This window comes from Capricornis sumatraensis, chromosome 3, assembly GCF_032405125.1.
Source record: "Capricornis sumatraensis isolate serow.1 chromosome 3, serow.2, whole genome shotgun sequence".
Classification (NCBI taxonomy): Eukaryota; Metazoa; Chordata; class Mammalia; order Artiodactyla; family Bovidae; genus Capricornis; species Capricornis sumatraensis.
In genome coordinates, this window is record NC_091071.1 from 88,938,453 (window position 1) to 88,963,287 (window position 24,835).

The 24,835-nt window shown below is 37.9% G+C and overlaps 1 protein-coding gene across 1 annotated transcript in view; it reads left to right on the plus strand.

The window, feature by feature from the left end:
* NEB (nebulin) overlaps positions 1 to 24,835 on the plus strand; it is a 211,255-nt gene that overhangs the window by 46,363 nt on the left and 140,057 nt on the right. The window contains exons 33-50 of the mRNA XM_068968129.1: positions 1,187 to 1,291; positions 2,238 to 2,345; positions 4,234 to 4,545; positions 5,506 to 5,712; positions 7,514 to 7,618; positions 9,102 to 9,209; positions 10,309 to 10,620; positions 11,148 to 11,354; positions 11,821 to 11,925; positions 12,087 to 12,194; positions 13,051 to 13,362; positions 14,510 to 14,716; positions 17,742 to 17,846; positions 18,677 to 18,784; positions 20,276 to 20,587; positions 20,705 to 20,911; positions 21,308 to 21,412; positions 22,388 to 22,495. Of these exons, the coding sequence (XP_068824230.1) occupies positions 1,187 to 1,291; positions 2,238 to 2,345; positions 4,234 to 4,545; positions 5,506 to 5,712; positions 7,514 to 7,618; positions 9,102 to 9,209; positions 10,309 to 10,620; positions 11,148 to 11,354; positions 11,821 to 11,925; positions 12,087 to 12,194; positions 13,051 to 13,362; positions 14,510 to 14,716; positions 17,742 to 17,846; positions 18,677 to 18,784; positions 20,276 to 20,587; positions 20,705 to 20,911; positions 21,308 to 21,412; positions 22,388 to 22,495 (3,141 nt within the window). The remainder of the gene's footprint in view (positions 1 to 1,186; positions 1,292 to 2,237; positions 2,346 to 4,233; positions 4,546 to 5,505; positions 5,713 to 7,513; positions 7,619 to 9,101; positions 9,210 to 10,308; positions 10,621 to 11,147; positions 11,355 to 11,820; positions 11,926 to 12,086; positions 12,195 to 13,050; positions 13,363 to 14,509; positions 14,717 to 17,741; positions 17,847 to 18,676; positions 18,785 to 20,275; positions 20,588 to 20,704; positions 20,912 to 21,307; positions 21,413 to 22,387; positions 22,496 to 24,835) is intronic.

Genomic DNA, 24,835 nt, shown 5'->3' on the forward strand with positions numbered 1-24,835 from the left:
GACAGTGAAGGATGAAGAATCCAGGATTATAACCCATTATTGAAGGTCTTGCATGCTAATTCATAGTCTGGACTTCAGTGGGTAGGTAACAAGAAGTTCTGAAGATGTTTAATCCATGGAGCTCTATAATGAGATCTGTGTTTTAAAAGTAATTGGCAAAAAATGCCGAGGTTGTATTGGAGAAGGGAAGGATTGGAGACAAGGAGATGAATTAGAAAGCTGCTACAGAAATTCAACAGAAGCCTTATTTGGGCTTAACTCAGGCAATAGCTTTGGGAAAGGGAAATGTTTAGAAGGTGAAATTAATGAGATTCTCCGAATGAGTAGAGATGGGTTCTAAAGTCAGTGAGGAAGAAGTGAAGATAGCTCTTAGATTCCTGCAAGGAATTATTTTGTATTTGGATGGGGATTCTTTTAGATATTAGTCTTTTCAGATTTTACTTCTGATACATGTACACCGATTTCCATATGGTATTCCATGCTAAAGAAGTGGAGGTATATACAATAAATGATAATCAAGAGATGAAAAGTCTGCTTGAGATTCTGATTCTGTTTTAGTTTTAGAAATTAAGCAACTCTAAAAAAATTATCAAGAGGAGGACACAGTATGATTCCTATGCCACACAGTTTGATGTCTTTCAGACATCTTTAAAATGACAAAATAGGGCAAATTTGAAGTGGTAAACCTTTGGCATAAGCTAGATTTACATGTAAGCACCTTTACATTATGAGAAAATTATTATGTGCCTTACTGATATGATTTATAATAGAAAGTTTTTTAGCAGAATTGACTCTAGCTAACTTTTTCTAAGAATAAAAAACAAACGAACAAAACACAAGACTGTGAGAACTACTAACTCTACTAACAAAAAAATGACTTTTTGGCTTTAGTGAATTGTTTTATTCATGTTAGGATTTCACATTTGAACTCATTTTTTATTCATTTCTGTCAAGTAAAGATTTCAATTTTCTTAGGATTTTTCTCTCTCCAATACAGAGGCTGTTGTGTTTTCCTTAAGATATCAAGATCTTGAGTTTCTTAAAATAGGAAGATGCCTTTGATCAGTTTAAACAATAGAAATAGTGCAAGATTATGCCAAGAAAATCTCCTTTAAGCATGTGATTAATATATTTTCCTTTTTGTACCATCCATAATGCATTTTATTTTTGTGACTATGTGTTGCAGATCTTATACAAAGCTAAAGGAGAAGATGTGAAACATAAATATACGATGAGTCCTGACCTTCCTCAATTTCTTCAGGCCAAGTGCAATGCTTACAATTTAAGTGATGTAAGTATGTTTTTGATGGAGTGTGAAATCCAGACCTGGTAATAAAATAACAGAATTTTAGAGTATGACAAGGCCTTGACAATTTAGGTCAATTTTCTCTATAACCCCGTTAGATAATACCTCATAATGATTGTTCTGAACTTCTTGAGTCGGCCTTTTCAAGCTTGGTGGTGGTGGTGGTGGTGTAGTCGCTAAGTAGTGTCCAACTCTTGTGACCCCATGGACTATAGCCCACCAGGCTCCTCTGTCCATGGGATTTTCCAGGCCAGAAAACTGGAGTGGGTTGCCATTTCTCTCTTCAGGGAATCTTCCCCACTCAGAGATTGAACCAGTGTCTCCTGAACTGTGGGCAGATTCTTTACTACAGAGACAGTGTGTACTAGGACAACTCTTAGGGGATAGCCTTTTTCTTTGTTTAGACCTCAACCCCTATTCCTCTCATTTTCCTAGTTTTGCACATAGAGGAATTTTTTAATCCTCCAGAAAAATAAGGATAAATGATATATTTTTTTAACCAATAACCCTAAAAATTTTAAAGCTAACTACAGGTCTTCTTGGATCTTTCTTTCATAAGATGGAACAATTTCATTTTCTCCAGTTGGTCCTTACATACTGTAGTTTCTAGAACCTTGATTTCTCTCCTCTGGATCCACTCCAGTTTCTCAGTATCCCTCTTCAATGTGTGCCTAAACCAGACTTGGGTGAATAATTAGTACAGAGTCTAATAATTTTATACTGTATAAAGTAGGACATTTTGCTAAAGTGACTTTTTTTAAAATTGAAATATAGTTGATTTATCATTAGCATGACTTCTCAAAACAGTGTATGCTATAGGAGATTCTTCTAGCTTCTCTCTGGGAAAGAACAAAATAATCCCAGCTGTTGAGGAATCACTGTTGCTAGTTACTCCACAGCATGCCAACATCTTTTTCCTTTTCCATCCTAGGTGTGTTATAAACGGGACTGGCATGATTTAATAGCCAAGGGCACCAATGTGCTGGGTGATGCTATACCCATCACTGCAGCCAAGGCATCGAGAAACATTGCCAGTGATGTGAGTTGAAACTCTGGGTGAAATCTTGGTGGACTGTATTTTTTTTAAGTAATCAAATGGGTGCTTGTTGAAGTGATACCACGTTGAAAACAATATGTTGAATTAATGACATTGAAATTCTCCACAAATACTGCTTTGAAAACCTGTCACTTTTTCAATAATTTGTGATTCTTTTCAGTTGACCACACTTGGTACAGCTGTCATAAATCTGAAAGCAGCTTTCTCCTCTGATTCATAGCCCAAATTACCTTCCCTGACACATTTCCCTCACAGCTCACATTTATTTTCAAGGAGAACACCCTGACTGACACTAACACATTAAATTCAGATGACTGCCTGCATTATAATTGTATTCAGAAGGTTGAGAAGGTGTTAGATAAAATGGATAGATTTTATAAACCAAATGTGAAAAGCCCACTTTTCTAGAATATAATTTTGATTTATTTCATATGTAGTAGAATTGATACCCATTTCATCTGTAATAGAAAAAAAAATATACACTTGACTTCTTCCCATCATTGAAAAACAAAATTTTCCAAAAGCATGTACACCCATAGATTTCACTGTCATGCCCTATTCCAGTGGCTACAGTTTCTTTCTTAACTTTTTATTTTGTATTGTGGTATAGCCGATTAACAGACAATGTTGTGATAGTTTCAGGTGAATAGTAAAGGGACTCAGCCACACATATACATGTATCTATTCTCCCCCAAACTTCAAAGAGCCTACAGTTTTGGTTTGAGACAAGAAAAGAAAGGAGCCACATATATAGACCATGTAGAAGATAGGGTATAAGAATTCTACAGCCTTCCGTGTAGGGCTGGGACTGAAAATGTGTTCCTCAAAGGTTTGCCCATCACTATGAAATCTAGTTTAAGGAGAAAGTGAAAGTCTAAAATATGACATTATCGTTTCTCTTTTTAGCCCTTACATAGAACTTTTTCTAATATGTCTAGAAATCACTGGATAGTCCTTTTGCCTGCTAAACTCTTGTTTATAAATCAGTGCTTAAATGGCAGGAACAGAGCATCTTCAGAGTTTGGGTAGATTTGAATTCCCATACATAAAATTTGAGGGTTTGATCTATTACCTGGAGTATAACTTAATCTATACCCCATTGCTAATTTTAGCTGTGAGAAACCTCGGACAGCAGAGCTTTTGCAGTTAGGTTTTTACTAACGGGGAAGGGGCTCAGGGGTTCCTCCCTTATTCTTCAGTTACTCAATTCATCTGCACTGCCTCAGCAGTGAGCTTGGAGAAATGGGGTTGGGTGAAAGCCCAGCTACTTACCTGTCTATGCAGCACCCAAGCTGATGCCGCTTAAAAAGAAGAGGGTTTTTTTTTTTAAAACCATATGAAGTTAACCTGAGACAACATAGTAATATTTTCTATCCTCCACCCTAAAGAGATATGAGTATAAACATCTTTCATGTAGAGTTCTTTAGAGTTTCTTCTGCACCTGTTGTATACATATCACTGGGCCAATCAGAATAGAAAACAAAAGTATTTCTAGTATTCTGTGATGTGAAGCAACATGATGGATTAGGAAAATTCACATCCTTGGAAAACCAGGGGAGATTGGTCTTACATTTTGGAACGTGTCATGTTTATATTAAGTATGAAAACTCAGTGGGCTTTATATGAAGTTTACCATGCAAATCGTCTATAGAATTCATAACAAAGAAAAGAAACTGGCCCTGAATTCATCATGACATTCGTGTATAACCTAGCACTGCTGGAAATAAATGCTTTCATTCTAGACTCTCTCAGGTTGGAGGGTGTTGGGTGGTCTTTCAGAAAGTGATCGTATTCTTTATATGTGAATATACTTGCTGCACCCAATGTTCCCAGTGCTTAGGACTTTGCTAATCCAATTCTTCCTCTGCAGTATAAATACAAGGAAGCTTACGAGAAGGCAAAGGGGAAGCAAGTGGGTTTTAGAAGCCTCCAGGATGATCCCAAGCTGGTTCACTATATGAATGTGGCAAAGTTACAGTCTGATCGTGAATACAAGAAGAACTATGAAAACACCAAGACCAGCTACCATACCCCTGGGGACATGGTTAGCATTACTGCTGCGAAGATGGCCCAGGATGTTGCCACCAACGTCAACTACAAGCAGCCGATACATCATTACACATACCTACCTGATGCTCTGAGTCTTGAGCATATCAGGAATGTGAATCAGATTCAGAGTGATGTGAGTATGTGTAATATAGCGGACCTAGAGATGTTCGTAATAAATGGGTGATCATTTCTTCCTATTTTAGTTAAACTTTGCAATACAATAAGATATTTGAAAAATGCACTTTAAAATACACAATCATCATTGAAACAGTAAGAAAGGCATGGTAGGCAAGCTGTGTTTTACTAGCTTTCTGTGCTCTCATCACAATCATTGACATCTTTATTAACTTATGGATCAAATATAGCGCCATATTCTACTAAGCGGTTCTCAACAAGAGGGAATGGTTGCTCCTGGTGGCCTGCTTTGGGTGATATGTATAATGCAAAATATGAGCATTCTCTGTTCTTTCTGAATTCAAGAAAGGGTTTTTTTTTGTTTGTTTGAACTCAAGGTCACACTCTCATGTATGTGTCTCTATATAGCGAGTCATCTGTAGTGAACCAGGAAGGTTCTGTGATTGCAGCGTGACTCATGGAGAGCTATATGAGGAAGGTGTTCGATATTCAGGGCATTTCCTGCTGCCGGAGCCAGGTTTTTGTAAAAACTGTCCTTGGTAAAAGGAAGAAATGGTGTTCATTTATTGTTGCTCAATGAGAATGTCTCTCTCTCACTGAGATAGAGGGGCCTAGGTGGACAGTGTGGGTGAAATGCAAAAGTAGTGGAGTTTTCAGTGAAATCAAAGGGAAAGCCCAATTTATTGTCAAAAGAGGCACATTTTTAAATCAGTACCTGTGGAAATATGTGTCCTGGATTCCCTCTTGGAATGTATAATGCACTCTAATGACAGAACTGCTTTTTCTTATGATCAGATTCTGAGTAAGAAGCTCTGTGGCAGACAGCCAAGAGAGCCACTGTAGAAACAAGCAGGCTGACAGGCTGCTCTTCCTTCCCCCTGGATAGAATTGCAGATTTCCGGAACATCCCTTGAGTGTGCTCTAGGATATCTCCTCATCGGAGGTTACTCTCTTACAGAATGTATATAAAGATGAGTACAACCACTTCTTCAAGGGCATTGGATGGATACCAATTGGTTCTCTGGAGGTTGAGAAGGTCAAAAAAGCAGGTGATGCATTAAACGAGAAGAAGTACAGACAGCACCCAGATACCATCAAGTTCACAAGTGTGCCTGATTCCATGGGCATGGTTTTGGCTCAGCACAACACAAAGCAGCTAAGTGATGTAAGTGGTTTCCCCTCAAATGGTTTTGTCTGTGAATAACCCCATGACCAGCTACTCCACCATCCTTCTTAACTCAATCCGTGAGCGTGCATCTGTGTTAATAAATCAGCTGCTTTCAGAGTTAAATTCAAAGGGTTTTATCTTGGAAGCAACTTGGGACTTGAAGAAGAACAGGGAGGAGAGAAGGAAGATATTCCAAGTTTGCTTTGTTTTCCAAATGTGGAGAGTCTGTGTTGTTCATAAGCAGTCCCCTACATTATCGATGTGAAAAGAAATTATCACCTGTGACCTTGTCTGAACTGCAAACCCAAGATATTTGTTGCTCTGAGTTGCAAGAGTTCTACCTAGGTAAATGAGAAGAAGGCTAATTAATATCTTAATCTTTTTCAAAAAAAAAAAAAAAAGAAAACCATAGCCTGATATTCTGAGAGAGGCCTCTAGGGAGGAGTGAAGTAGTTTACTTTCAGAGTCATCTGGAGTCTGCTTTCTAAGCTCAGGTCTATCTGGACCCTTTTTCTTAGTCAGAGGCTAATAACAATGCTGTGTTTTACCTCATTTGATAAGTTCAGAGTCATGTTACGATACCTCCACCAGAAAAAGAGCGATAAGTAGAAAACAAAGGAGGGAAGAAATTATGTGTGTTTGGTCCTAGATATTTGAAGATGGGAAATGCATTCTTTGGCTCAGATTTGAGGGTTAACTGGATTTTGTTTCTCAGACCAGTCCTACATTACCACAGATGTTTCAAGATTAATTCAGTTTTAGTGGCACTAAATGGTGTAGATTCTTGCAACTTCTCTTGTACTGACAAAGTGTCACTTTCCACTGTGTTTTTCCTGTTAGCTAGGAAAACCCTACACTCAGTTTATGAAGAACTCCCTGTCACAATAAATGCCATCCACATCTCCTTAGTTTCTCAAGCTTGAAACCTGGCAGTCACGACTGACACCTCGCTGTGTGAACCCGTGCAGCCAGTGCATCTGCTGAGTTACTCCCCACTCTCTCAGCCATCCTGTTGGATCCTTCCGTCTTTTAGCTGCCACCAACCCTAGTTCTGGCCTCCATCTGTCTCACGTGGGCAACTACAGTAATCCATTATCTGGACTCCCTGCCTGAGGTCACACATGACAACCAAAAAGACTGTCGTTTTAAAACATGAATCATGTCCTTCTCATACTTAAAGCCTGTTAGTAACTTCTCCTCAAACTCAAAATCTAAACTTGTTAACTTGGTTGAAATGAAAAGGCCCCCAGCTCTGTGGTCTTGCCCTCCTCCTGTCTAATCCTTCAGGGACCCCCTCAGAGCCCTCTGTGACCTTCAGTCTCTCAAGCTGGCCATGCCTTTCCAGACCCAGGACTCTGAATGCTCCTCTTCTGCCCAGACCCTTCCCCTTTCTTCACGTTTGAGCATCAATGGTACCTTTCTATTGAGCCTTTGATGTCCCCTTTTGTTCTTTCCTAAAGTTATTTTATTTATACCACAAAAAGTTTATGTGTTTATTCTCTGTTTCCTCTACAGGACTATAAACTCCAAGGTCAGCTTTTATTTATTAAATAAACTTGAACACTTTAAACACAGGACCTACCACACTGCCGATTGTCCCACACCATTGTACAATAAATATTGGTGGAATGAGTGAATGGATATGTCCATGAACACTCCCCCTGCGTGATAGAGTAGCTAATTGCCTTGTAAATGGAAAAGCACAAATGGTAGCCTTCCTTTTTAAAGGGACGTGTGCTAGGTGAAACTTACATTATGTTAGCTAATTCAGCTTGCATGCTGCCTCCTTTGTTTTTAGTTGAACTACAAGGTGGAGGGAGAGAAAGTGAAGCACAAGTACACTCTGGACCCCGATGTGCCTCAGTTTATTCAGGCCAAGGTCAATGCCTTCAACATGAGTGATGTGAGTATTTGGCTGGGTGCCTGTCTTAGTATTGCATCAGGGGCCTCCCCTTTCCAGTTCTGTGTAACTCCAGCACTGAGAATTTTAGAGGGAGCCAACTGAGTGTGGGCCCTTTGAGTCTTTGTTAGAGAAGATCATTGAGAGGACAAGACTATCGGGTGACCTGGAGCTGGACCCAGGAAATTGGGGGCTCCTTATCCCACTCCTGTCCTTGGAATGTACATTCTGCCCACTGTTCCCACAGTGGGAGCCATTTTCGAGGACGCGGCCTTGAGAGACCAATGTGTTGTTGAGACCACTCGGGACTGAACCTAGCTGAGGCCTAAATAAACTAGTATGGCTCTGGTGGGCAGTCGCGAAGATCTGTCTCGTGACTGCCCCCCAAAACTCACTAATTTAAATTCTCTTGTTTATGCCAAGCTGGAGAGTTTAGCCTGTTTAAGTTTCTCCTTGCCCTCCTTGTATGGGGACCAATTTGCAAATCAATAGTCTCCAGATTGGATTCTTATCATAGACTACGGGGCTAGAGGTAGCATTCATTTCACTTAATGCAGACTTTTTCCAACTGTGGGCTATGATTCATTAGCTGTTAAATCAATCTAGTAGTCTGTGTTCCATTTTTTAAAAAGTGAAAGAAATTGGGACAAACAGATTGGAAAATCAGGAGTGTATAATCTCTAGTAACTGTAAGTATGGCTATCTCTGACTTTTGGCTATTTGTTAAACTTCTAAAAATGCTCACCATAATTTTCTTTAGAAAGTCTTTCTTTGTATTTGACTAGCATCTCTCTTGGATACTTAATTAGTGGTGATGTTTACATGTACTATTATGAATTATTTCATTTTTCTTTTAAATCAAATTGGTAAATTCTAATTTAAAGACATAGTCAAACCTGGATAAAATTGTTCATTTCTTAAAAGATGACTTAGTCATTCTTCCTAACATTTTAGACTCTCTTTTATCACCAAATAAACAACTTTAAGTACTCATTTTTATGCTTTTGGTTTATATAAAACTTTTTTCCTACTTTTATAAGTAATATTTAAACATTAAGGTTAATTAAAGCAGGGTAATACTATGTCTGAATTTTTAATTTTACTATCCACATCTTTGTGTAAGTGTAAAATGCTTCATACAAAAAATACAAGAAAATAAAAGCATTACATGCTTATTATAGAAAAATTGAAAAGTATAGAAAATTATGAAAAAATTAATATTGTTATCCCACATTCAAAGCATTACCTTTCCACTGGTTTTTTTATACAAACGTATACATTTTTTACAGCAATTGAGATCATACTGTGTATATAGTTTACTGATATATTTTTTAAAAAGAATCTAATAGATCCCTAAAAGATGAACAAAGGGCTCTAACTCTGAATTTTTTAATAGAAAGGGATATATTATGAAGATTTTGGCATCCTGTTTAATTTTTCTTTTAATTATGTCAAATATTAAAATAATCTTTCTTTTTTTTCCAAGTCTCATTATAAAGCAGATTGGAAGAAAACCCTTGCTAAGGGTTATGATCTGAGACCAGATGCTATTCCTATTGTTGCTGCAAAAAGTTCAAGGAATATTGCTAGTGATGTAAGTCTAATTTGAAAGTAGCAAGCTTTCTTTGTATTTTACAAATCTTTACATGGTGTATGAGGTTATATGAGCTATATTAGAAAGCAAGTAAAGGTTGTAATATAAAAATATTTCCTAATATCTTATGTACCAATTTTTTTATCTTGCGTCACTTAAAAATATTTAAAAGCTCAATTCAGTTACCAAGGATAGGACTTTTTTAAACTCTGAAATACTGGAAATTCTCATTATTATTATTATTATTATTAATGTGAAAACTGCTTTTTATTTGGATTTTGTTAAGAAAAAAACCTTGGTATATGGAAATATCACTAAAGCAAAAAAGTCTCCCAGTATTTTATTTTATTTATTTGTTTTTTTTCTTTGGCCACATGCCATGTGGGATCTTCATTCCCTGACCAGGGATTGAACTGGCAGCCCCTGCATTGGGAAGGTGGCGTCTTAACCACTGAACCAGGAAAGTCCCCTCTCCCAGTATTTTAAAAGAATATAATATTTTATAATTTCCATAAAGAAAAAACTCTGGTGACTTATGGAAAACCAGGAAGAATTATAGATTAAATGACAGTATTTTAGTTTTCTGTCATAAATTTTATGCTTACTTATTTACTTACTTAATTTACTTTTTACAAATTAAGTTTTATTTTCTATATGAATTGATATAATACCTTGATATAATAGAAACATTCATTTGGTGTCTAGTATGCTAGTTTTTATAATGTCTTTGCTGAAATTTACTCAGGATTCTGCAAATACTTAGTAAGGTAATACAAATTAGTCAAGGAAACATAGTAAAAACTATGTATACCAAATCCTTAATAAACTTTTTAGGAACCTTTGAGCATATTTAGAGAATATACTTATGACTAATCTAGATATAAACTGTAACTTATTCCATTTTTAATTATCCCCAGAGCAGATCCCAAGACCATCCATTGGAAATATTTTGGTAGTTATTTATTTAAAAATACTAAAACCTTAGATGTTATGTAGATTCAGACAGTTTGTCTAATGCTTAATCTGTGATATAAATTCAATTGAACACTTTCCTACAGTCAACCCTATCAAACTTCTATCTGCCCTTTTCTTCATATAGTTCAAATATAAGGAGGCCTACGAGAAAGCCAAAGGCCAACAAATTGGATTTCGCAGTCTTCAGGATGATCCTAAACTGGTTCACTTCATGAATGTAGCCAAAATGCAGTCAGATCGCGAGTATAAAAAGGGCTATGAAGCCAGCAAGACCAAGTATCACACACCTTTGGATATGCTTAGCGTGACAGCAGCCAAGAAATCTCAGGAGGTTGCCACCAACATGAATTATAAACAGCCCTTCCACCACTACACCCTGCTTCCCGATGCCTTGAATGTGGAGCACTCCAGGAATGCGATGCAGATTCAGAGTGATGTACGTAGCATTCATCAGACTGTCAGCATAGAATGAGTTGGCCGTGTCTACTGGTGGCCCACTCCATCCTCAACCTGGTTGGACTCACTGTAATTAGGGACCCTGTCCAGAATTGGGGGGTTTAGGATTTTACTCATTTGAACTGAATGTATATAGTTTTCTTTGGTTATTATATACATATTTTTAAACTTTGGATGTCAGACCCAGTATATGATGTATTCTGTGAACGACTAAGAGGTGCAAATGGATGCTATATAATACTCCTTCCAATGTAAAACTTTGTTAACTTTCCTCCAAGAGATTTAAATTTTTAAAGGGATTGGGTCAGGATTGTCTGTTCAAAACCACCATGAATACATTCACTTTTATAATTAATTTCTTTCTCTGAAGAATGGTAGGGAATAAAATACGGGTTATTCTCCCCATCCCCGTATCCTTTTTTTTTTTTTTTAACGGGCAAATAATCTGTCTAAAGAAACCTAAGCCTTGACTGTTTCTGCAATGAAATTTCCTTTTTCCTTGTAAAGAATTTGTACAAATCTGACTTCACCAACTGGATGAAAGGGATTGGCTGGATGCCATTAGAGTCGCTGGAGGTAGAGAAGGCAAAGAAAGCAGGAGAGATTCTCAGTGAGAAGAAGTACCGCCAGCACCCCGAGAAGCTGAAGTTCACATATGCCATGGACACAATGGAGCAAGCACTAAACAAAAGTAACAAACTGATTATGGACAAGGTAAGAACTCACCTGCTGGTCTCAGCCTCAGAGCTCCCGCAGTGCTCAGGCCATTGAACCGGGCATCACCACTTTGACCTTCATCAGAGTTTTCATCTTTCTGATGATCATGGCCAAGGTGGTGGCAGGGTATCTAGATTTGTTGTATCTAGAGAGCTCCAACTTATACTGACCCCAGGCTGGCTGTCAACACCACGCTGAATGTGTGATGGAACCACAAGACCCCATGTAGTGTGTGGTTAGGGCAGGAAGGCATTTGTTTCAGTAGAAAGAGGGCTCCCATGTTTGATGGTTTTTTAAACTCATGTGCTTAGTCTCATCAGCCCATCTTCTTGCTGTTTGCTTCATTTTCCAATATCAAATGGACCCTCTCCTGCCCTGGAACTGTGGGTCTCTGCCTCACATTGTGATAGCACACTGCCGATGAGTCCTGCTGTATAGTCACGTGCGGCCTTTCTTGTTGCAGAGGCTCTACACTGAGAAATGGAACAAAGACAAGACCACTATTCATGTCATGCCTGATACTCCAGACATTTTACTCTCCAGAGTAAACCAGATCACCATGAGTGATGTAAGTAGGTGAACCACAGCAACAAAAATGAAGGGCGGGGAGGCTGACGGCAACTAGTTTTTGTGGAATATCTGTCTCCCACACGCCAACCACTTTAAAATCAGGATCCCCTTTCTAAGCTGACTAACAAGATGCTGGCATTTTTCTACTTCATCATTTAGAAACTGTACAAAGCTGGCTGGGAAGAAGAAAAGAAGAAAGGATACGATCTGAGGCCTGATGCCATCCCAATAAAGGCTGCAAGAGCCTCCAGAGACATTGCCAGTGATGTAAGTGCTTCCTCTGGGCTTTATTTAGTATAAAGGAAAAAAGCAAATGAGCCAAGCTTGTGGGTATGTAGGAGCTGCAGTCAGCTCTTTTTAGTGTTGGTGGGACCCCTATCCTTTGTAACACACAAGACACGCCCCTTCACCCAGCCCAAGGACCCTCTTATCATGTGTTCATTATTTAATGTAAAAGGTAACAGGGCCTTGTTAAAATAATTAAATTGTGCTATGTGCCAAGTTGCTTCAGTTGTGTCCAACTCTTTGAGACCCCGTGGACTGTGGCCCTTCAGGCTCCTCTGTTCATGGGATTCTCCAGGCAAGAATACTGGAGTGGGTTGCCATGCCCTCTTCCAGGGGATCTTCCCAGCCCAGGAATCAAACTCGTGTCTCTTACATATCTTGCATTGGCAGGCAGGTTCTTTACCACTGGTGCCACTTGGGAAGCCCCAAAATAATTAAATTGTTAGTGGGCAATTCTAAGCAAACATCAGGATACAAGCTATACATTTTACACAGAAAATTTATTACCAGGCTCTTTCCTGAATGTAGAGAAACGGTGCCTGCAGCCTTTTCCATTGGTTACACAGCTGAGTGGGAAAAGCCTCTTTCTAAGTCTCCTTAAAGCAACTTATTTACACCTCTCTTTGATTAACTCTGAGATGATTCTTTCCCTCATGGACTCAATTCTGGCAAGAAATTTGAAGTAAAGTAGTTTGCTCCCTGTCCCATCCCCAGCAAATCTTCCTTTTCTAAATTTAGAGTAGCCCTAAACCCATGACTAAGCTAATGGCATCCAGTGAATTATATTTCGTTCTCTTTCTTTCACTATCTCATGTCCATGTTCCTTTTCCATCCACAGTACAAGTACAAGCAAGCCTATGAACAAGCCAAAGGGAAACAAATTGGCTTCCGGAGCCTCGAGGACGACCCCAAGTTGGTGCACTTCATGCAGGTGGCCAAGATGCAGTCAGACCAGGAGTACAAGAAGGCATATGAGAAGTCTAAGACATCCTTCCACACCCCGGTGGACATGCTCAGTGTGGTGGCCGCCAAGAAGTCTCAGGAGGTGGCCACCAATGCCAACTACAGGAACGTGATCCATACCTACAACATGCTTCCTGACGCCATGAGCTTGGAATTGGCCAAAAACATGATGCAGATTCAAAGTGATGTACGTGATAGCCACGTTTGCAGAGCATTTACTTTGAGATAATAAGCAAATCACGAAAGCCGCTAAGTAATGACAGTTTGAAAATCCAAAAAGATATTCATATGTAATTTCCCAATAAGATGTTTCATGTTTTACCTTAGACTGAGTTTTTTTTAACACAAAGGAATGAATCTGATCTATTATTATTGTGAGCATTGCTGGATGTTAGATTCAGGAATAGCAAATGAAATCTGGTTTCAGAAAGGATTTGTTGAAAGAAATACAACTAGCTGAGAAAGTTGGCAGTTTTTATGGCTTCCATACCTTTTATGGTTCCTGATTAAGGAAGAAGAGGTGAAGCAAAAAGTCAGATAACTTGAGAGCTACCGCCCCTCATTCCCAAACAGCTTTCATTTCTGACTTTGTAATTGCCTATCTTACTTACTGATGAAATAGGAGTTGATGGCTGAAACAGCTATTAGGATAAATGTGAGGAAGGTACAAAGGGTGGAAAACCAAGAATTCAGCTATAGAGGCCCTTTGGTGGCTGGAAGAAGTGAATTTATATTATGAACCAAAGGCAGGCCACACCAAGCCTATATTTCTCTTTAGAAATGTAGTAGCTGAGCTATAGTTGGAGGGGTACATAAGTATCTGAGTGAAAGCAGCTATGGTACAGTTAAAGAGGGAAACGTCAGAACTGAGGAGGGAAGCAGTGAAATTTGCACAAGGTACTGGTGAGGTTTTCTGGCATACCTGAAGCAGTTTAACTGTGGTGGCTGCTCAAAGGCTTATAGCTAAAGATAGAAATGGGGTCCCCTGAGTCATCTATTAGCCAAGGGGACTTGGAGGTTTTTGTAAGAGAGTCAGTCCAACATGGTCACCTTACTTGAGATAGTAGTCACATGGTAGATTGATCTACTTGGTATTTCTTAGTATTTTTTTTCTTTATGAAGGTATTGAGAGAAACAAATCGCAAAGACACTACTGCTTGTTTTAAATTTCTAATGCAAAGAAATGTGAAAAAGAAATTTAGGGATATAGATAGTTGAAGTGGAATATACTATTGGTTGAAAACTGAAGGGGAACTTATGGAATATTAAATACCTGCTTATGATTCTAGGAAGCTGTGATTTCTTCTCATCCTCAAACTTTTCCTCTTTTGCAGAATCAGTACAAAGCTGACTATGCTGATTTCATGAAAGGCATTGGATGGCTCCCTCTGGGCTCCCTGGAGGCTGAGAAAAACAAGAAAGCCATGGAGATTATCAGTGAAAAGAAGTACCGCCAGCATCCTGACACTTTGAAGTATTCCACCTTGATGGACTCAATGAACATGGTTTTGGCCAAGAATAATGCAAAAATTATGAATGAAGTAAGTCTTTCAATAATGTAGTGTTTAACAGGAATCAGAAATAAGCCAGGAATATCTTACATTTAATCTACAGGTTTTGATAATAGTTTTATAGCTTCATAGTTAATGTTTCCTCTAAAAAAGGGTCTTAAAGAAAAAGATAGAAATTAGTCCTAATAAAATGCCCTCTTCAAATGTTCAATGAACCACCCTACCCAGTAGACGTAAGTATAGACTTTTTTAATGCAAATCTTGAAAGTGAGTCCCACTTGTTTAAGGTGAAGTTGAGTAGAAGTTCATAATGCTGAATCAGTAGATTGTAGGGCTTATAACAGCTATGTGTTGCAGCCCACTCCTGCTTCCTTGCTTTTTGCTGGAATAAAAGAAAACTCCTAGATTACATGGCTGTAGCAGCATTTCTGAGCCAGAAACTTCTCTGGCCAATCCTGAGAGCAATTGCTCTCCACCACTAGTTCCTTGGATCAGTCATAATTCCAGTCTTCAGGAAAGTCTCATTGTAGTTTCACATTATTAGTGATTAGTTGATTTCATGACCAACAATCAAACAAGCACATCACCCTGTTTTGTTTTTACCCTCTTTCCTTGGACACCTGTTTTCAAGTTGCAGATAACAGAATAATTATAGCCACATTGGTTATATTGTGCAGATCACAACTAGAAATGCCATTGATTAACCAAAAATGGGAAAAATAATTTGGATCTAACATGATACAGCTGCAGAAAATTATGTAGAAAGAGCTGTATTATGCTCAGTCTCTGAGTAAATCCTCTGGAATCTTCTGAGAGAGAAATTTGTCAAGTAGATCAGCCTCTTTGAAAGGGACTTGTCAACACAAGGCACAAATCTCAGTGTCCCTTTAAGATATAGAATTTAAACTATCACAAATATACATTTATTTTTTAAACACTTTTTCATTTTTCCAATGTTAATGATTATCATTTTAGACTACTGATGCCAAGATGAGAATCATAGAAATAGCAAATGCTAGCACTAAGAAGTATCTTGGTGATCATCAGGTTGAATCCCTTTGTTGCAGGGTTGAGGAAAGTGGGGCCCAGAGAGGCAAGGCACCTCCCTTAGAGACACACAGCAGGTGAATCACCTGGTCTAGACTAGAGCCAGGACTCTGAGGAATAAGTATTGCTCTTTCCACTAGAATTGCACTGTCTAATACGATAGTCACTAGCCGCATGTGATGACGAATCTAAGTCAAATAATAATAATTCAGTTCTTCATTTACATTAGTTACATTTCAAGTGATTGATAGTCCTGTGTGGCTAGGAGCTGTCATGTTGGTTGACACAGAACATTTTCATCACTGCGTAGTTCTGATTAGTTGTGCTGGTCTTGAATAGAGATCAGAAAATTACTGCTTAAGTAAAGTTTCATTGTAACACAGCCACAGCTCTTCATTTGTATATTGCCTGTGGCCACTTTTGCACTGCAATAGCAGAATTGAGTAGTTAATGGCAGAGATTCTGTGACTCGCAAAACCTAACATTATTTACTATCTGACTCTTGACATTTACCCACCCCTGATCTAGAAGAAAACTCTAGAAGATTTGTTTTTATTTTTTAAACCAAACCTGGCTAAAACAAAGATAGCATTTTTCACCTACAAGATTTCCAAAAATTAAAAACTTGTGTGATATACAGTATTGGAAAGAAAGTTAATGTAAACTAGTTTTGCTAGTGTTAATTAAAATTCATCCGCCCAATACCCTTCAGAAGGCCTTACGTAAGTGCAAAGATATAATATATACATATACCTATTAGTATTTTTTGCAGATTAGGGTCTCCAAAAGGAGATGCTAAGGTGGAATTTGGAGTACAGGGCATTTTTCGGGAATCAGTACCCGTGGGAGGCAGACATAGCAAGAGGGGTTCAACTGGGATGGTGGCCTTACAAAGCCTAGGTCAGTGTCACAGGGGGCTCTTGAGGGGACATAGCCTGTCAGGAGTGCCTTGCGCTGGGTAAAATGGCCAGGATTTTGTACCTTGACCCTGAAGATCCCTGAATGTGGCCACCAGGGAGATGTGCTCTTGAGTGAGGCAGCAAAACCCTAAAGCAGGTGACAATTTGGAGGCTGTCTGCAAACAGTTGGGGCACCAAGTCCTTCTTTGAATGGGTAGCTGCCTGGTGCATCTCCAGATCACCGCAAAGATTATGGCATCATTGCTTACTATAGAAGAAAATGAAAACAACAAATTAAATGTCTATCAATGGAGAACTGGTTAAATCAATTAGGTGATACCTCTTCATGGAATACCACGTAGCTCTTTATATCAATGAAGTTAATTATTTTGAGGAGGCTAAAAGATGTCTATACTATAATATTATGTAAAAAAGTAAGATGTAGAATAATATATATAACTTCATTTATTTTTCAAAAGGACTAAATGTGGACTTTAATATGCCTAGAAAATTCTAAGATGGAAATGCTATATCCAGGCTGTAAAATAGGAAGACAGGACATTTTACGTTCCATTTTACATCCTCTCCACTATCTTGTTTGAGCACATTTTTCTTTTAAACTTTTAAAAAATAAGAGTGAGCTAACAAAAATACATAAAATGTTGATATTTGTGTAAAATAATATGTATGTATGGGGCTTCCCTGATAGCTCAGTTGGTAAAGAATCTGCCTGCTATGCAGGAGACCCTGGTTTAATTCCTGGGTCAGGAAGATCCTCTGGGGAAGGAATAGGCTACCCACTCTAGTATTCTTGGGCTTCCCTTGTGGCTCAGCTGGTAAAGAATCTCATGCAATATGAGTCCCTTGGTTGGTTTGATCCCTGGGTTGGGAAGATTCCCTGGAGAAGGGAAAGGCTACCCATTCCAGTATTCTGGCCTGGAGAATTCCATGGACCATATAGTCTATGGGGTCACAAAGAGTCGGACACAACTGAGCGACTTTCACTTTCAATATGTATGTACTAAATGACTTTAAAATTTTTAAATTAACTTCTATTGATTTCTTTTTCTTTCTTTCTTTTCTTTTCTTTTTTTTTTTTAACTTTCCAGCACCTCTACAAACAAGCATGGGAGGCCGACAAGACCAAAGTCCATATCATGCCTGATATCCCCCAGATTATTTTGGCAAAGGCAAATGCAATTAATATGAGTGATGTAAGTAAGACTCTCCCCTGTTGTCTGTCATCTTTCTTTCCTACCCACTTGAACTAGTAAAAACAAAGTAACAGATTAATGTTTCAATTTTGAGAGTGAATGTTTTGAAAATGAGTGGGAATCCACAAATGAGCATCTTTCTCTTTCTCATCTTGCTTTGATAAGAATAGGAATAGGCCTATTGATGGGCCTTGGGTCCAGCAGTTAGGAATTCGAAGGGAGTTGGATTTTGTTCTAGGGGTAGTTACTTTTTATCAAACTAGGAGAATTAAAGAGAATGGCTTTAGAGCCCAGGATAAGAGATAAAGAATGAATCCCAGGACTTTCCTAGAGAGTCCTTCTACCAAGCTTTTGGAATGTTTCTAAAGAAGGAGTATTGGGAAAAGTTAAATGGAGAGGGAAGAACATTTTGAAGAATTTAGGTCAAGCCCCATAAGGAATGTGCAACATGTACTGTTAGAAACTACATAGGGGTTTTATTTCACTTCCTTTCTCATCCTAACCAGTTGCTAGGAAACCCTCAAATCCTAACAGGTGTTTTTTCTTTTGTTTGTTTGAATTACATAGGGATTTGGGATAGTTGACTTCTTTTTGGATTGTAGAATCCATACAATTATATACATAAAAATCTCCATTGCAAAACAGTGAAAGTATTTTGATGTTAGAACACAGCTATTTTGTTTTCTTCTCTTGACTCTTATTTGACAAAATGCATCAATAAGAATATACTGAGTTTTCACATTTCTAACTTCAGTGCCAGTTTAGTCTTTGAAAAAAAATTAAGATTTTCCTATTTAGAAGAAAACTGTTTCCTTTGCTTCCCTTTTCAGAAACTCTACAAACTTTCTTTGGAAGAGGCTAAAAAGAAAGGCTATGATCTCAGAACTGATGCAATTCCTATCAAAGCTGCCAAGGCCTCGAGAGATATTGCAAGTGATGTAAGTCTAAAGGAAAGCAGTCGCCTGACTGGGGGTTTCTATCCTACCAAAATAATAAGGGCTGAGTTCTAAAAACACTGAATGAATAAAACATGAGAGAGAGAAAAAAGCATGCCTGCTAACAGTAGCCCCATTATGTTCTATGAACATGTCTTAATCTTGCTCTCGTGTTTTCTTGGATAATTTCAAAAAAATGGAATGCCAGTCACATTATGACCACCTAGATGTCAGCTCCCTGACTCATGAGATCTGGGTGAATTAACTTTGGTCTCCCTCACTGAGACCGTGGCCTGTAGAAATCCAAAGCCATTCACTAAGTCTTTAATGAAGACTCGTGTTGTCCTTGCCTACTGCCTCTTAGACTGTCTTCCTAACAGGATGTCTCAGAAAGGGCTGTGCTGGGGGTGCTGATCTTTTGTTCTCATGATAGCTGATTATTAAATAATTAGGAGTTTTGCAAACCCATTGTTAAACTATTGACAGCTTGATACAGCTGTGATGGAAGTGTTTATACTAGAGAAATTGGCAAACATTATAAGTTGGGACTCCCTCTCCCAGCCCCAGAGAGCTGGTGTGCCTCCCTACCATTGCCAAAACACGTCATCTCAATGAAATTCACTTCTTTCATTTGTTTGTTTCAGGAAGAAATCCACTCACAGTGAACATCAATGATTTGGGGGAAGTGGGAGGAGTGCGTTCTGAGCACTCTTTCCTTAGCCACCCCCAGGCATACTTTCCCTCTCCTCCCCCTTCTCTGCTCTTCATCTTTTCTTCCTCTCCATCCCTACCCTACTGCATCATCCCCAGAACTCCTCCCTCTATTGTGCTGGAGTCATTTGGCTCTCCCAGATCATAACCCCTAACTTGCACACCTGAACCCACAAGAGACGGGCTGAATATGAAGCTTTCCATGTATCAGGATCTCCCCACTATAGAGGGGGGTTGGTGATAAATAGCAAAATTTCTTCCCCATTACACCAGTATGGAGAATCTGAAAAAGAACTCCACAAATATAAAGCTACCCTGAAAGTATACTGTGTGTCTCATAACTAAGCCTATTATCAGTGTAAGACCGGCTGGATGATTTCTTGGGGCAACATTAAACTGCTTGGAGCAGTCTGCTTTTTTTCTTTTCTTGTTTGCTGTACTCTTATTACCTACTACAGGTCCCTTTTAATAACAGCATAAGAGCAGAAATCAGTGTGGTGTATCATCACAAGATCAAGGTTCTAATCCTTAGGGACCTTAGCAAGTCACTCATCCCTCTGGATCTCAGTTTACTCATCTATGAAATGGGGGCAGTAAGAATAACTTTGCATCTACTTCACAATATATAGGTGTATCAGGTTACATAAATAAATGTGAAAAACATATTCTCTGAACTGCAGAATTTTATACAAGTATCATTTTTTATAAAATACAGAACGTTGACACTAGAATGATATCTGGTCGGGGAATTGCTCTGAATAAATATTCAAATTTTCTTCACAGTATAAATACAAACACAATTATGAAAAGGAGAGAGGGAAGATGGTTGGTTTCCGCAGTCTTGAGGATGATCCCAAATTAGTTCATTCCATGCAAGTGGCCAAAATGCAATCTGACCGGGAGTACAAGAAAAACTATGAGAAGACCAAGACCAGCTACCACACTCCTGCAGACATGCTCAGTGTCACGGCCGCCAAGGATGCCCAAGCCAATATCACCAATACCAACTACAAGCACCTGATTCACAAGTATATTCTCCTCCCTGATGCCATGAACATCCAGCTGTCCAAGAACATGAATCGCTTACAGAGTGATGTAAGTGATCTTTCTGGGTGATGATGGCATTCCTAGCATGAGAAGGGAGATTACAGGCTCCTATGCCACATTCTTGTGTCTGAATTGATAAAGTCAACGTGCTTCCTCTGTTTATAGAATGAATATAAGCAGGACTACAATGAATGGTACAAAGGGCTTGGCTGGAGTCCAGCTGGTTCCCTAGAAGTGGAAAACGCCAAGAGAGCAACTGAATATGCCAGTGACCAGAAATACCGCCAGCATCCTAGCAACTTCCAGTTTTCAAAGCTGAATGACTCCATGGACATGGTGCTTGCTAAGAAGAATGCCCATACCATGAACAAGGTAAACTGAAGAGCCAACCTTCCCTGGAACTTGCAGCCAGGCGGGGCTAGCATCCTCTGGTTCTTGTTTGGGAAATTTTTAATTTGGACTCATCACTTCTATGCAGTGGCGAACGGTACCAGAGGACTCCCCTATACCATTTTTTTCTGCTTCTTACCTCTTATTTTTATTTCCCTTGCCCTTCTAATTGAGTTAGAAATAATTCTTTCTTTTAAATTATTTTTTAAGTCTGATTTTATTTTTGGTGTCTTTGCTGAATTATATATTCCTTTAGTTACTAAATTAATTTAAGCTAATTCAAATTGAGTGCCTTCAAATGTTATGTTATTTTTAAAAATTTCTTGTTTGACCTAAAAAGTTATTCCAATTTTAAATGTATTTTTTTTAACTTTCTAGTACTTATACACTGTTGATTGGAACAAAGATAAAACGAAGATTCACGTGATGCCAGATACGCCAGATATTTTACAAGCCAAACAAAATCAAACCATGTACAGTCAGGTAAAATATGTAATTAAACATATTAAATGATGTCATGGTATATAATTGATGTAAATGCTGAAGCTATGGAAATGAATGACTCAAAGTGGTTGATAGAGGGATGTTACAATTTATGGTGTTTAGAAGCAAGTGAACGGCTCTGATTATATATTCCATGGAGGTAGGTACTGTGCCTCTTTTGTTTATCTCAGCACTGTGTTTGGCACAGTATAGAAAACCAATAAATCTTAAGTTATTGAAAGAAAAATGCACCAAACAGACCTGGTATGAGCTTTGACTTTCCCATTTATGAGTTGCATAATATTGGGTTTAAGCCTTAGTTTGTTCATTCCTAAAACTGATACCTTTAAAGTGCCTATGACATTGAATTGCTATGAGGACCAAATTAGGAATTCCATGCACAGCTCTCATCACAGTGCCTGACACACAGTAAGCACTGGATGGCCTTCAATTATTTTTATTATTGTCCAGTTTAAACATACATGCATCAATTCAATGAATTTGAGTCAAAAAGATGAACTTATTTTTAGCACCTTACAAAAGGCATTTTGTTTTCTATTACTTTTATCATTTAGATAATTAAAATTTTGTTACCTGACCTTTTTTAAATCAGTTACTTTAAAATACCTATATTCAAACTAGTAGGCCTAGACTGTACTTAATGATAGAGGAAATCTACCTAATATACCTGATATGAACACACTGTGTCTGAATGAAAAAAGCCATACTCTACTATTAATACCAAGGTAGTGGGGAGCGAGTCTCAGAGGCAAAAAAAAAAAAGTCAAAGCCAGATCACTTGATGCTAAGTCATTGCTCTGTTAAACAGCTTATATTCTTTTTCATCCATATCTTTAGAGATAAGATAGATAATGTTAGAATCTGATGTCCACTCTTTAGGTAAACTTCTGTTCAATAGTCCTTTGTGTTTTTAATATACACTGAATAATGGTAAATATTTTCTTTAATTTTCAGAAACTCTATAAACTTGGATGGGAAGAAGCTTTGAAAAAAGGCTATGATCTCCCAGTTGATGCAATTTCTGTTCAGGCAGCCAAAGCTTCCAGAGACATCGTTAGTGATGTAAGTATTTTTTGACTTATGTGAAGATATATTGATGTCTGAATCTAGTACCTTAATGAGCTGGTAATGATTTTTACAGATATTCCTCACCTTTCAAAATGGAATGCAATCTCCTTCATCTTCTCCTACCCTCTTCACTTATCCCAATCCACTCTTCTTTCTCACTGATTGAATATCAAAAAAGGGGCTTCCTGAGTAGAGACTGAGCCAGAGAACCTATAAGACAATTACACTAAGTCGTGATGCTTCTACACATTGCAAAAGAACCAAAAATTTTGTTTTCCCACTTGCCTGCAAATAATTTTCCTGTCTATTTGCCTATTTTAGACAAACTCAAAGTGCCAGTCAGTACATAACCTCAACAACCTCAATAGATTTTTCTTTGCACATATTTAAAACTCACTGTCAGTTCTTTTTATTTATGCCATCCTTGCTTTTACATAATTCTAATAAATTGGCTCAGGGTGTAGAAAATACAAGAAGTGGCAGGAATTTAGATTTAAGATACAGAGGACTTAACTTTCCCCTGAATATCTGGTTGAAAGATCATAAAACAAAGATATTTGCTCTTCAAGGCAACTTTCTTTTTTTTTCCTGACTGCATGCAGCTTGTGGACTCTTGGTTCTCCCACCAGGGATTGAACCCGGGCCATGGCAATGAGAGCTCCAGGTCCTAACCACTGGCTTGCCAGGGAACCGCCAAGGCAACTCCTAACTATGATTGGAAAGGATAGTAAATTTGGTGAAAAACTGGATACAGTTCCTATTGGTCAATTAAATTTTTATAAATATTCAATTTAAAGATTCTGCAAACTCAAAAGATACCATTTTGTTAACCCCAAAAATTAAACACCAAAAATTTGGAGAATTTCAGCTATAGAGAATAAATTACCAGAATTTTGTCACAGCATCTTAATCAAAATCTTTAAATCAAAGCAAAACAAGGATTTGATTTGGAGAGAAAACATGTCTAAGCATGGGGATGACCCACAGAGATGTTATGGGGAGGGAGGTGGGGGGGGGAGGTTCATGTTTGGGAACACATGTAAGAATTAAAGATTTTAAAATTAAAAAAAAATAAATAAATTTAAAAAAAAAAATAAAAACAATCTGACAATGAGTTCTAAGAATATAAGGGAAATTTCTCTCTAATTCAGTTAATCTGTGGCACTCCAGAAGTGCTGGGAAATTAATTAAATGATGTGTTATTACCTACTCTCTGGCTTGCAGGTCAATGTCTCATTAAAATGAATTGATGTGATGGTGAACCTGTAGCAGTAGTGATGTCTGAATGGTCCTCAGAAAGTAAACTCATTTTCATTTAATGTTAGAATTCCCTATGAGGCAGAAGTAGTTTAACAAATTAAGACATTGCGTCAATACTTTCCTAAGAAACAACATTTATTTTCATGTAAGTCTGTTAGAGTTTTTTTAAATCTTCCTCTAAAATTGAATTACCTTTAAATGAATTTCCCACCATTGTAGAGATTATATCTCCTCTCAGTTTCAAATGATTCTTGTATCTATGCCACGTAAAGAGATTAGAGCTATTTTTATCAATACTTAATAAGTTAGAATCACAGAATTTACAGTTAGAAGATAACAAATGTTTATTTAATCTAATCTCCCACTCAACATCATTCTCTCCTTTCTAATAGGTCTACTCTCCATTCCAATAGGTCTCTGGATATTTATAAATATAAGAATTTTTGTGTCTTTCAGGGCAGTTTGTTTCTTTGCTGGCTCATTTCTAATTGCCATTACATATTTCTTTATTTCAAACTTAAACATGTTACTGGTCAGCCTTAGATTAGAGTAGCATATTTCCCTTTTCACCTGATATCCCTTCAAACGTTTCAAATTTTTCATTTATTCTCCTTTGGTTTTAGCTTTGTAAGTCCTTAAATCATTACACTTGTGATGTATTCTGTATTTTCAAAACTCCTCTCAAAATAGAGTACCTTAAAACTTGGTGTTGTGTTCCTGTTTCAGGTTAGGCCAAGCAAATGAACTTCTGATTTGCCTTTATTTGTATTCCTACAGAATCTCTTACAGAAATCTACTTTTTAAAAAGCAATTTTGTCATATTGCACAAATTGAACTGATGGTCCAAGTAAATTCCTGAGCATTTTTCATAAGACATAACCGTGAAGCTAGGTATTAAGAGAGAGTAGAACCTACTTTTGTAAAGTATAATGTGTGTTCAGCAGCTGGCATCAATTACTCTTGCCATTGTCACCAACAATAATGCTGTTTTCCCCAATTGAATCTAAATATTGGGTTTCACTATTTCTTACATTTATGCCCTTCATTTTGACCTATCTTGGCAGTATGTTGAGA